This window comes from Oikopleura dioica, chromosome 1 (genome assembly GCF_907165135.1).
Source record: "Oikopleura dioica chromosome 1, OKI2018_I68_1.0, whole genome shotgun sequence".
Classification (NCBI taxonomy): domain Eukaryota; kingdom Metazoa; phylum Chordata; class Appendicularia; order Copelata; family Oikopleuridae; genus Oikopleura; species Oikopleura dioica.
This window is the reverse complement of record NC_137291.1, coordinates 13,907,857-13,921,582: the sequence shown is the minus strand read 5'-3', so window position 1 is coordinate 13,921,582 and position 13,726 is coordinate 13,907,857. Positions and strand designations below refer to the sequence as shown.

The following is a 13,726-nucleotide window of genomic DNA, read 5'->3' as shown; positions in this document are numbered from 1 at the left end:
TTTTTTCTGTTGGAAATCTTTTATGTCATCATTTTTTTTGTTTTGTCTTACATGATCTAACGATAAACTTTAGGCTCAACATTGAGCTTCGGCGCGGAACCAGAAGCAGTACAAGCGATCATCGGCGAAAAAGTAACACTCCAATGCCGCGTCGATGGGAACGAGAAAGAAGATCGCTACATGGTTCAATGGCTCAAAGGTAACGATTAAGGATCCACAGCCGCAACAATGGCGAACATAAAACCCTCATTCAAACCGCAGCCCCAACCGGAACCGTCTTTTGTATTCACGAAACAAAATAACTAGCAAGTTCAAAAACGAATAAAAAACGATAGTTTTTTGAAGGGCGAATTAAAACGATTAGTTTTTTGGCGCCAAGCTCAAAAACACAATTTTCGCACTATTAAAAATTTCGAGTCAAAAAAGACTTTTTCGGCTCGAAAATGAACTGACTAGAAATGACTCAATTCTTTGTATTTTCGACTCAAAACCTCAAAAAATGCGTAAATTTATCTACAACAAGTTAACAAGTCTAACCCATTTCCGCACCAAAAGCCATTCTATTCATGTTTGATTGGGAAACCGTCAACTTGAAAATGAAAAATGAATTGAAAAATGATCAAGTTCCGGGCCAGATGACCTTGTAAATTCATCGGGAAAAAGAGAATGATTTGGAATTCATAACTTTCGACGCTCGCCGGATTCCACAGATCCCGAAAAATGTATCAATGCCAAGAAAGGCATCTATTGCGCCAAATTGGGCTTCTTCCGGTTTAGGGTTAAGACTCAACTTCTCCCACTCTTCTGGCAGGGCGACAAGATTTTTTTAACAGCACTAGTCAAAAAGATAGTGGACGGAATTAAGGAAGGACGCAAAGCCGGATGAACGTAAAATTATGTTTTTGGACTTGGCGCCATAAAAGCGTTAAAAAATCTTAAGGGTATCAACAGCAATACGATTTTGTTGAATTATGCGTCGGGATTGCTGTTGATACCCTTATGATCTTGATGAAGGGAATGATCTTGGTCTTAAGGGTATCAACAGCACTGCGATCTTGCTCAAAAAGCCTGTTGATACCCTTAAAAATCCTTTTGAAAAGGAATCATCTTCATATTAAGGGTATCAACAGGACAAATTAAGCTTTAGCGCTGAAAATTTAATTGCTGTTGATACCCTTAAAAATAATAATCTAGGATGGATTACCCGGATTTTCATTGTTTTCCTTCAAAATTTTTTTCTTTCCCTTTTCTAATTATTATTTCTAGCTGGATTGGGACTTGGATTTCCTCCCCTTCTGAAATCCCGCTACTCCGCAGCAATCGGCGCTTCTGACTACTCGTTGACCATCGATAACGTCCAGTTGTCCGACGAAGACCAGTTCGAGTGTCAGATTACTCCTGCCGGGCTACGCTCAAAGGTAAATTTCAAAATCGAACAGCGCTAGAATTCGGCTGCAGCTGCGCAATTAAATAAAACTCGATCATGAATTAATATACAGAAAAAAACGATAAGCGACAGAACTCAAAAACTTATCGTGAGCAGGGGCAGATAACTTTTTTAGAAGTTCAACTCGGGTCACCTTAATTTCCTCTCCCTTACCGCTCCATACACCCTTAAGTAAATCGCCCAAATTTTAACCCAAAAACGGTCAAAAACCAATTCTTTGGTCATATAAAATTTTTCATTCAAAAAGTGCAAAGTAGTCGCTATTAGAAGAGATACCCTTAATCCAGCAACATGAACAATCAGCAGATGGACCCTTAACGCTAACCCCTATCACGTGAAAGGTTTAATCTGAGCGCGGCAAAAAGCGATTAGCGAAAGAATCGAAAAATAAGCAAAATTATTGATCAGCAAAATTCACGTTCTGCAAAATTTCAAATTTACAGTCTCCGGTTTTTCGTAATGAATTCGTTTACTAAGTTTACGGGCATTGAATTTACAGCGACGTGAAATTTTGATGATCTCCGGGTTGAACGGAAAACTTTCTAATGAAGCTTTCCGGAATTTCAGGAAAATAAGGGCTCCATCAATAATAAGGCCTATTTTCGAGCAGCAATATCTTATGCATCCTCCTTAAAATTTTCTCTTTTTCCGATCAAAATGAAGCTGAAATATTGAACTAAAGAGCTATCAGACCAATTTTTGTCCGCCCCGCGCGAATGGGTTAAAAATTGCTTGTAAAAATAACGAAATTTCAGGTTGCAAAACTCTCCGTCCTCGTCCCACCAAAGACCGTCGACATCTCCCCGTCTCTGGCGAATTCGAAAGCATCAAAACCGGCAACGTCGAAATGATCAAAGTCGTCGAAGGTCGACCAACGAAAGTCCGCTGCATCGCCACTGATTCAAAGCCGCAAACGAACCTCCAATGGACTCTTGGAGGTAAGACCAGATTTTCTCCACTTTTAAATAAGTTTTAACTTTTGCTTTCGACCGCGGCAAAAAACCTCGGCCCCCCCAATTTGATTCCGGAAATCCAATTTTCTTAAAAATGACAATTTGCTAAATGGAACTCGATACCCTTAAATAATCAACTCAAATCAGGAATAAGATTTTCGCGAATTGTTTTATTTCAAACAATTTCTGTTGTTTCTCAAATTTAAGGGTGTACACCTGGGCCCGCGCCAAATCTAGCTGTCAAATCGTATTAAAAAAATGCGATTGTTTGAGCACTGTTTATTTTATTTTTTAATTAGGAGCTCTTAATCGACCATATTTTTCTTTTGATCTTAATTTTTTTGGCAAAAAACACAAGATTCTTCATTTCAGTTGAACGGTGAAAAAAGGCCTTTTGCGGTGCCTAATTGGCCACAAAAGTATTCGACAGGTGATCGAGCTCCCTGGCTCACCCCTCGGGGCCTCTCGGCCTCTCTATAAATATAAATTAATTAAAAGGGGTCGGGTGTCTAATTGAACTCTTGACTGATTGATGCATTATTCAAGCTAGATATACTCAGCTTCAATACAGTAAGAAATCATAATAGAAAAGCTGTTTGCTTTCCCCACTGGCCCTTGCTGGATGAAATCAGATTAAGGCCTTCTCTTCTCTAAAAACCCAATTTTCAGATGACGAAGTAGAATCAACAGCTTCCGTTTCCGGCGATTTGCTGCTCACCACCTTTTCCGAAGTGACCATCGTCCCGAGCAAGAGCGATAATGGCAAGCAATTGAGCTGTCTTGCTGAGAATCCGGCACTTGGCGCCACGCCTACTCGTGTTCTTGTTCAGCTTGATGTACAAAGTAAGTAGCAGCCCTCTCTCCAACCAAGTTGGAGCTCATTCTTTTAGAATATTCTTACGTGGTAGTACTAGAATATGTTAAATAAGGGTGTCACCGTCTTACTCGCTTTTAAATAGAACTTCTGAAAACCCCCTGTACCCCCTTAAAATGGAAGGTGTCTGGAACCGACAAAAAAATTTCGACAAATTTTACGTGGAAATTTTCAACCAATCAGAAGCCTGAATTCGGCAAACCAGCCGAGTAGCCGCCCATGCAAAATTTTTTGTCGAAATTTTTTTGTAGGTATCCCCTTAAAATTCCCCTTTTGGCGCATTCTTCATTTTGCTCCCAAGTCGTTTCTAAAGCACTAGAAATGCCCCTGTCTCCGGTCGTTTTTCGCACAGAGCTCCGAAAAGAGATTTGAAGCTCAATAAGCTGCTTCCCCCTAAGTCGAGGGCTCGCGAGTTATTTACGATATTCACGAGCGTGGCCCGTTAGTGGAACTGCTTTTGTGAGATAGTGTCTGCGATCTGTCAGTCCTCTGATTATCAAAAAGGTCGCACCTTGGAAATCATCAACAGATTTTTTTTTCGAAACTTCCAAACAGACATTTTCTCGCACGTTTTTTCCTAATCGCCGTGAATTGAATTTTTAGACGCGCGAAAAAGTCTAAAGTTTAACCTTTTCGACGCGAAATACAGTATTTTGGCTTTCTTTTGAGGATGAATTGGGGTACAAAATTGCGCAAGCTAAAAACCGCCGGTAGAAAGGTAAAAAGGCGGAAGTATATTAAAAAGGCGGAAGTATCGGATAACGCCGGTTTGGCCGAGAAATAAATTTTTATTCATAAGAAGAGAGTTAGAGGACCAGTTCTAACGATTATTGCTAAGACGGCGGTAGAATTAATGTATCAAATGATTGAGCAGAGTATTACCGTATCCCCTCACTTTTGAAACTAGGACATCATATGACTCACTTGAGTCATCATATGACTCATCAATATGACTCATCAAAATTTGACTCATTTATTTTTGACTCATCATATGACTCATTTTGAAAATATGACTTCATCAGTGATGAATCATCACTCCTAAAATGAGCCAAAAAACTAACCCTCTTTCTTTCCTAGCTCTGCCAGAGGTCACGGTCGTTCTTCCAGATGAGCCTGTACCTGAAGGATCTTCCCTCACCGTCCAATGCCTTAGCGAAAGCAACCCACCCGCCACATCATTTTCCTGGTCTCTAGATGGAGTCGTATTGGATTCCGACGACTCCGTGGCCAGTTTGACAATTCCAAATGTGGACTGGTCGTTTCACACGCGAAGAATTGAGTGCACAGCCAGAAATGCCATTGGATCTGGATCTACTGCTGCAAGCATCAGCGTTTTATGTAAGTACAGAAGCTAAAACAGCCACTTTTCGGGACAAACCAAGAAAAGGAAGTAATTTTTGAATAGCCAATAAGATTGCTGTATTTGGCCTACCGGCCAATCAAAACTCAGGTCCGGAAAATCACTTCCTTTTCTTGGTTCTGCCCCATTTTTCTTTCTATTTTGGGTTCTTTTTCTTTTAAACTTTTTTCTAAAAATGGTCATCTTAAAATATAAAAATAGAACTGCACCGTATTTTTCGTAATTTTTCTTTGAAAAAGGCGGCTTCTTTCTTTTAACCGTGGATTATTATGTATTCACTTTTTCCCAAAATTTGAGCTGATGTACTTATTGCCCCACGCACAGGTGTGTTTCCTGTCACGTTTCCGCCGACTTTCCACAGCTGGAAACATCTCAGGGAAACTCCCTTAACCCGTTCGACCGCAGAATTGGAAAATGTACATTTTCGAAACCGCGCGTGTGAAATTTGCCTTTTCGCACTCCAGAACACAAGTTTTCGGGTTAACTTTCTTCTTTGATCACATGGCTTAAGGGTGGCTCTCTCTAAACTAATAACAGTTACAGTAATTAAAATTGAGAGAAAGTCGTTCGTTTGGTTGAAAATTTGACATCGCATGTGCCATGGGAAGATGTTTTCCAATGTAATTTGTTGACGAATCAACGTTAATTTTAATCTGGCGCGGCGGAACTCTTTCAAGTGGCGCTAGAATTTTCCCTACGTCGAGGGAGGATGCGATTTGTAAATTATTGTAGAACATGAAGTTATTTTTCCTCGAAAAATAACTCGGTTTTTCGACCCCCACTCCCTTATTTCTTACAACAGAAAAGGTGTGACATTCTTTCCCAGAGATTAAGGTGCTACCCCACCCTCTTTTATGACCATAATTACATAAAAAGAGCCCTTTGTCGAGCTCTGCCCTTTGAAAACCTGGGCCGACAATAAAAGGGATGATCAGGTGATACAACAACAAAATATAGAATTCGTTGTTTGTAGTAAACAGCGCTTAGCTACGCTTGGCGCATTTTGTCAATCGTAGCGTTGTGTATTGAGGAGCTTAGACGAACAAGGGAGGATTACTCGGTCGCCGATTTGGGCGAATAATAGCACTTTTTGCTGTGAAAAGAGGGCTTTGATTTGCGATCACGGATTTAGCCTGAAATAACAAGATATTCCACTACTATCACCTGTTGTTTGAAAAAGACCCTTTCTTATGGATTTCTTAAGGGTATCCCCTCTCTTATATTGCATTTTCAGTCGCTCCCGTGATCGTCGGAGAACCCCTCCGGCGAACAATCGCTGATCAGCCCGGCCGTTCTGTCGAAATCGAATGTCCGATTTCCGCCAATCCGGAGCCCGAATACACCTGGATCAAGGATGACGTCACCGTGCACACAACCAGCTCTAGAATTCTCAGCATCGAGCGTGTCAACTCCAAGCACGCCGGCAACTACCGCTGCATCGCTGAAAGCCCCCTTGGAAACGCCGAAGCAACAGTTCAAGTTGCGATTAAGGGGCCACCGAGCATTCTTTCTGGAAAAGAGCAATTTGGCATGGAGCTTGAATGCGCGTTCGTTTCAGAGCCGAAGCCGAACCACGTCAGAATCGTTGACCTTGGCAAAGCGGAGGATGAAGGGATCATCCACGAACTCTTCGGAGACGCTGTTCAAAACGTGAAGATTAATGTCGGCATCGGCCAATTTGAGTGCTTGGTCGAGAACGAGCTTGGAACTTCCACCAGCATCATCAGACTCCAGCCTGAAGGTAACCCCGGTCCCCCATTTTAGATTGAGCTTTTAAAATAACTTTCTGACCCTAACTCTTCCTCTAATAACTTTTGGCTCGAAAAAAATGGTCTGGCCGTCACGTGGCTGTAGGATTTTTGCGGAAGCTCTGCGGTTTCCCGCAGTGCCCATTTAAGCACATTTCAGAATACTCAAAATGGTTAAATTCAACCGCTCTATCGACCCCTAATTTAACAGATTCTTATCCAGGTTTTTACAGATAGAGCTCAATTTAAGACCACCCCAATAAAGATCAGCGAGTTTCGACTCAAAAGTAGATTGATCATTTTTGTGTCGAATAGTCGCCTGGTTCAAGAGGTGAATTTTCGACTCAAAACTTCCTTCTTTATTTTTAATTTTTGAGTCGAAAATTCGTTTTGCTCATTTTTGGGGTGGTCTTAAAATGAGCCCTTTCTGTAACACGTGGATAAGTAACACAAAAAAAGTTCGTAAACTATGAGACAAGAGCTCTTTTGTCGGAGATTCCAGCCCATCGGCAGTGGAATGGCCAATTCAGAGCCGCATTTTTGACCAAGTGCTTGTCCAAATAAAGCTTCTTTCTTGGAAACTTTTTAGAGGGAGGACTACCCTTATCGTTCTTTAGAGCGTTTTCGGGTTTCAGAAAAAGTTCATCGTTTTTGTAATTGTAATGTAGGGTGTTTAGAGTTTTGTGAATTGCCACGAGGGAGATGGAAAATAGTGATAAGGGCACAGCGGGGGCTCGTTTGAGTACACGCGCTCTTGATTATGAAGAGCAGGGAGCTCTAACACAAAACCACGAGGATACCCTTAAAAAGGCATAATAGAAAGATACTCTTTTATTGCCCCTAGTTCATCAAAATTGAATTGTACAAGGTATACCCTTAAGATTTTCAATGAAATAGAGCGAAAGTTATTTTAACGAAGGGATACCCTTAAGATTTTTTGATGAATAAGGCGCTCTAAGAAGCGCTAGAATGATTTTTCTTCGATCAAAAGCTGTAAAAACAAGTTGAGCGCCAGTAAATCTCGTTAAAATTTACAGGGGATTACGTAAGCCCGATTATGACACTAGAAAAAATGATCCGACGGGATGAGGATAATTGCGAAAAATGGACGAATATTTTGACGCTGGGGGAAAAAGTTCTAAACCTTCCACGACGATCCAATTAGCGCTTGGCTCCTTTTTTCCTCGCTGGAGCGCCACATGAAAGGGAGAGCCTTAAGGTCACAGCGCTAGAAAAAACACGCAGAAAGAGTTAATTAAGACCAACGGAGTAGTTCCTTATCGCTCTAACTGTAATTCGATTAGGCGTTTTAGTTACTTTTACTTTAGTTTCGAGTCTAAAACCGTTCGAGTCAAAATACTGATTACAACTAAAATTTTTCGACGATAAAATTGAACTTTTTTGTTAATTATGATATTTAAGGTATTACCGCGCAGGCGAAATTTGGCATCGTCTTTGGCATTTTGGGATTCGGGCTGATTTTCTGCCTCGCTCTCTGCGTCAAACTCAGATGGTTCCCACGTGAGCAGCAGCTCAAGATCAACCTCAACGTAAGTTTCACTTTTTGATGATTCATTTGGCTTATGACTCATTAGCTCATAACTGATGAGTCATAACTTATGACTCATAAGTAATGTTTCTATGAGTCATATGAGTCATACAAGATGACTCATATGATGTGACTCATACTATCCGATTTTTAAAATGAGTCATATTTTATGACTCATAATTATTCATTGATCCAATTAAATAAGTCATATAAATTATATGATATAATATGACTCTTCTTTCTTTCCAAACCCTAACCCAAACTCCCAGGACAACGATTTCGACTCCCGCTCCGAGCGCCAGTTCAACTACGACCCCGTCCGCGGCTACAACCCATCATTGAGTTCCGCTCAAGTCCGCTCCGCTCAGAACCCGCTCAAAATCCACTCGAGCTCGGACGAAGTTTTCTTGGCCGACGAAACTCAATCCTCCCGCCACGGTAAGATTTCAGAAAAATCAGAAAAACAGGAAAACCATTTTTTGGCTTTTTCTGACTTTACATAACTAAAAGTCGGATGAGCGAATTAGCCGCACCTGTTGCCGCGAGTCGCTCTCGCCTCAGCCCATTTAGACCATCTGCGCCACACGTTTTTGAACAGATTCACAAATCCAAAATTATAATATTTGGATTTGCACGTAACGCGCTTTTCTAAAAACGCCTTCAAGCCAACATCCAATAAGCAAATAATTCTAGTGCGACTTGGAAACAGCCTCGGAATAAACGCAGACACAGCTTCGACCGAAAGATCTCATCATGATGATGGCTATGGAACGGAATCTGGATCTAATCAAAAAGTTAATACTGTAAGTAAAAAAAAACTGATTTTCAAGGTCATGTGACCTCAAATGATCTTATTTTGAAAGGTCATTTGAGGTCACATTTCCAACACAAATGGAAGTTTGAGGTCAGGTGACCTCAAATGACCTGAATTCTTTGAATTTTTTGTTTCAAAAAGGTCATTTGGGGTCAAAATGCCCCGGAATTTAATATTCGAGGTCACGTGAGCTCAAATGACCCTGTTTGTCTTAACTCATTGTAGAGGTCATTTGAGGTCACGTGATTGCTTAAATTGTTTTTGAACTTCGAGGTCATATCCTCTAAAAATCGACCTCTCCGGTCATGTGACCTCAATTAACCAACATTTTTCTTCCCCTTGTAACCTCACTATTTCAGATGTCCGACGCGTCCGAGTCGAACTCCGACTACGAAGTCCACGTCGCCTCCCTCTCCAGCGCCGCCGGAGCAGTTCCCAACTCCGACAAGAGCTCGAAAATCTGCGTGATCTGGGACGACTCGACCGGTTCTTACAACCCGAGCCAAATCCGTGCTCATACGGCGGCTCTGCAAAGCAAAATGAACCGCGCCAGATCTGTTTCTCATGTCTAAATTGTTTCTTTCTTTTTTCAGCCACTGTAAAAAAAATTTCACTGTAAAAAAAAAGAATTATTTAAAACGAAATTTGAAAACAAAGAAGTCTTACGAAGAAGAAGATACCTCAATAAAGAGCTTCTGTAACTTACTGTACATTCAATTTTATTTTTAAAAAGTCGAGTTTGTTTAATTTTAAAAACTGCCGAAAGAAAAAATGAATAAATTTCGACTCAAAATTACAAAAAATAATCTTTGTCTTTCTCTTTTTCTTGTTTCCAGGAGTGCTAGAATTACAGTTAGGTTAATTAAGATGAGCAAAATCGTCCTAAGTCATGTTTTTCGGGCTTATTCGGTTGGCCAGTTTTCGTATTCTGGGTGAGACAGTACACATGTAGGTCAGGCTCGTTTCTCACCTTAGTTCGTGTTTTTCGGAATCACAAATTTTCAACTAGTGTTTCACATAATCAGATTTATTACTTCTTTCGTAACATTCGCAGAAAAGTATTCAACAAGGCGGAGTCATCTTTATCGATAGTAAAGGAAGAAGACGAATTGTCAATTTTATTCAAGAAAGTTAATAGACTAACCAGGGAAATGTTGAAGAAATGGTTAAACATACATGTTATTTAAAATTTCGCGTCATTTTATAAAATCAAAAAGTAAAATTTCTAATTTTCGTTTGTGTAGCAGTGCTTTTTAAGCTCTCGTTCCACCATACTATTATGATTCATTTTAGTTTCATAAAAGATGAAAAAGTTTCATTTCGAATGAACTGGAATTCTGGCTGTCAGCTCTCTTTATGTCCCCTCAAGCTGCTGTTTTTTATCGATAAGGCCGCCCTGGGAGGCGCCTTAGGTACCTTAGATTTGCCGTAAACCGAGATTTTACAGTTACGTTTTTCGCACAGTGCCTATCGGAAGAGCGCCCGGCTCTCGGCCCTAGTGTAATCAGTCTCGTTCAAATAATCATTACAGGTGAATTCGCTCAACGCGCAAAAATACCCTCCTTGAAAATTTCAACGTGAGTAGAAAGGATTTTTAAAAAATCGCGACTGAGCGATTTTCTTATCAAAGGAATTAGGGATTATTTGAAGTGGAATTGCTGAGATTCACGTTTCAAAAAATAATATCATAAAATAATAGATTCAAGACAAGAAGAAAATAATCGTTTGTTTTGAAAAGAATGGATTAATCTCAGAGCGAAGGTTCCATCTTTTGAAATTATCGACCGTCACGCTCTATTTTTTCGAGATGTTGATCGATAGATGGCGCTTTATGAATCCTTATAAAACGGAAAACGGCGATTTTTAAGTACCAAACTGAATCAAGATTATCTCGAATTTCTATGATTTCTTCTAGCAAAATAGAATCGATAGATTTTTGTTCAGTTTCTCAAATTATTCAGATGATTTGTAAAAATTTAGTGAGAATAAAATGAAACTTTCTGCTTTATATTTCTTGACTGTCTAAGACAATTTACACCTGAATAAATGCGAAATAAAAATATTGAAAAACTTCAATTGTTCCAATTTTTTAGATTTTTACGAAAAAAATATCGTTAATTAATCTCTCGTAAAATGTTCCGATTTCAGCCCAAATAAAAAAACGAACAAGTGTGTCAATCAACCGACTCAATCAATCTTAGGCAGGCTCTTATCTTTAAAAATTATCAACTTCCATATTTTCCAGCAAGGCGTTCCCCAGATGTGCTCGTCTAGATGGCGCATTTTTTCTTGATAAAAAGTCGAAATCCAGATTTCAAGCACACCAATAAAATGAACACAAGAGAACTGACATTGACTCCGGCAATAAGTGCGCTAAAATGAATCATTAGGTTTATTACTCCATTTTTCCATGCGCTGAAAAATACGAAGAAAAGTTACAAAATGAACGCATTTTCTGATGAGCTATATCGATATTGCATCAATCGCTGTTGTTTTTTATTTGAAATTTTAAAATGAATCAACCTGATTACTATGCCATAAGTACCTGAGCTTCTAATGCTCTTATAATAGAAAATATTTTAGAAATTTTTATGTTTTCCTGAAAAATAAACTGATTTTAATTTGTCTAGCTGGTGAAGAAAACCTGGGTCAGGACCTAGAAGATCTTTTCTGAACAGCGGATGGATCAATCTCTGAAAATTTTCAGAGATGGTAGTATGACCTCAAAATTCGGCCAAGTATAATTTGATTTTTATATTTTTCCTAACCCTACTCCAAACCTGGGGGCTTCGCCCCCGGGACCCCCCGTGGGTAAAAGTACGCAGTTCCTAACCCTAAGACCTAACCTAGGGGGCTCCCCCCCTTGGAACCCCCCTAACACTAACCTCAAATTAGGGTGGCCGAATTTTGAGACCATTCTACGTGAAAATTTAATCTTCTCAAGTCATCTACCGTCATGCTCCAGTTCTAGATCTAATCAGCAGATGGCGCCCATTTTCGGTTGTAAATACGGACTCTTCAAAATTTCAGCAAGTAAATAAAATGAAAACTGATTCATCTGAAAGAAGTGATGCAGCGCAAGCATTAATTTTTTCCAATTTTTAAAGTGAAGCAAAATGCCTGTTATGCAATGTCTCCAGCTTTTGATAGAAAAAAACGATAAGAAGATTCATCTGGCTATATTTTTGTATAAATTATTTTTTCTTTTATTTCATTTCTGAAATGCAGCAAAATTTTTAGGTTCTCAATGCATTTTCCCTTCAAGAATCCCTTGCAAAATAGAAAAATAAAAGAAATAAGAACTTTTAGCGAAAACTTCTGTCTTATTAAAAATCGTAAAAATGCAAAAACGATGGACACGTGGGTGACCAAGACGGCGGTCAGACGGTCCTCCTCGCGATCTGTGATTTCGTGATTTTGCATTCTTCACGTTTGTAACTCGAACTCCTCCCTTTCTCTTTTTCTGTCTTCGAAAATCGACAAAGCACCGCTACCTCGATTACAACTCGCCCGGCATTTGGAGAGATCTTGCGGTGGAATTTCTTTTTGTAAAAAATACCGAGCTTTTTCGACTCAAAAATTAGAACTTTGGGAAAAAAGAAAAGTTCTCAAAGTTCATTTTTGAGTCGAAAAATTGAAAATTTTGAGTCGAAAATGTATTTTTTGCAGAATCAAATTTTCGTTGAAAAAAGTTGAAGACGAATAAATTTGAATTTATTAGTCATTTTTACGTTTTCGAAAATTTTACGAAAAGGGTTGAATAAAGATGGGCGAAAACGTAAGCGGCCTTGCGGTTTAATAATGGACACTTGGGACGATAATGAAGGTACTCGGCCGCACGGGAATGGCTATTCATGGAACAGCTTCAGAAAAATTTCGATTCTAGGGATCGCCGAAATTCTGGCGCTTTTCGAGGTCTATCCCCTTAAATTTTGAATCGAAAAATTGAGTTTTATCAGGCTTTCAACTTCATTAGAAATCTGGGCAGTCTGCGAGACACTCGAAAAAGTAGCTCTCAGCGCTGAAGTCATTTTTTCCTGAAATCATTTTTTCGAGCCGAAGGGAGAGTATAAAAACTCGCTGCGTCGCCACGTGAAGCTCATTTTTCAAAAAATCACCAACCAGTGACGAGAAGACGAAGAAGGAAAAAATGGCTTCGAAGAAACAAAAGTCGGAGAAAGCTCAAGAATTTCGGGACAAAAGCGAAAGTCGGAGGAAGAGAAGGAGCGAGAGTTCGTCGCCGAAATGCGAAAAGAGGACGAGAAATTGCAGAAGAAGCTGGCTAAATTGAACGAATCCATGGTAAAACATCAATGTAAGTTTTAAACTTTAATTCAAAAAGGGATGTTTCGCGTTTTTTAGTGGAAAACAGCGAAACTGTCCAAGAATTGCTGGAAAGACAAGTCAAAGTTCTCCGAGAAGAAAATAAGGCTCGGCTCGAAAACCTGTGCCAAAACCTGAGTCAGGTGCCGGCCCTCCCCTGACTCAGGTTTTTAACGCAGCTTTTCGAGCCGAAAAACAAGGGGCTTCGACAAAGCAACAAGTCTCTTCGAAAAAATGTCGATTTCTTGGAGGAAAAGTTGAAGAAAGCCAAGCCCGGTAAGCGTTTTATAGTTTAGCGACCCAATTTTGAACCTCTTTTTCTAGTGCCAACAGCGCATTTCACGATCGACCCGGACTACTTCTCCGACGAAAACGTGGATACTCACCGACCCGAGAACCCGAAGCGCATCTTTCCCGAAAAGTGCTTCAATTGCTACCAAGACTTGCCCGATCTGGTAAGAAAGGGTTGACGAAAATGCTCAAAAGCTAAAAAAATACTTTCAGATCACCGATCGATCGTACGCGATCATCGCCGACCCGCACGGCTGGGACTTGAACACTCGACTTCGCAAGAACCAGATGGCACATTTGGCGAACACAGAATTTTAGGGAAAACTGTTTTTCTCGTACTGTAGTGACGGAAATAAAACTTATCGCT

General features: G+C 39.9%; 1 protein-coding gene and 1 long non-coding RNA gene across 2 annotated transcripts; both read left to right on the top strand.

Annotated features, from left to right (window-relative positions):
- Positions 1-1,277: 1,277 nt before the first annotated feature.
- Positions 1,278-9,536, top strand: LOC145706923 (kin of IRRE-like protein 1). Its single transcript, XM_081784382.1, has 9 exons — positions 1,278-1,418; positions 2,203-2,385; positions 3,070-3,243; positions 4,352-4,612; positions 5,869-6,375; positions 7,805-7,932; positions 8,201-8,369; positions 8,625-8,734; positions 9,105-9,536. The coding sequence occupies exons 2-9, from the start codon at positions 2,295-2,297 to the stop codon at positions 9,315-9,317; spliced, it is 1,653 nt and encodes a 550-aa protein (XP_081640508.1). The 5' UTR covers positions 1,278-1,418; positions 2,203-2,294; the 3' UTR covers positions 9,318-9,536.
- A 1,561-nt stretch (positions 9,537-11,097) lies between these two features.
- LOC145708675 (uncharacterized) lies at positions 11,098-13,708 on the top strand. The gene is made up of 4 exons (XR_014134847.1): positions 11,098-13,060; positions 13,108-13,344; positions 13,393-13,523; positions 13,573-13,708. It is a non-coding gene; the product is annotated as an uncharacterized LOC145708675 (long non-coding RNA).
- Positions 13,709-13,726: the final 18 nt, after the last annotated feature.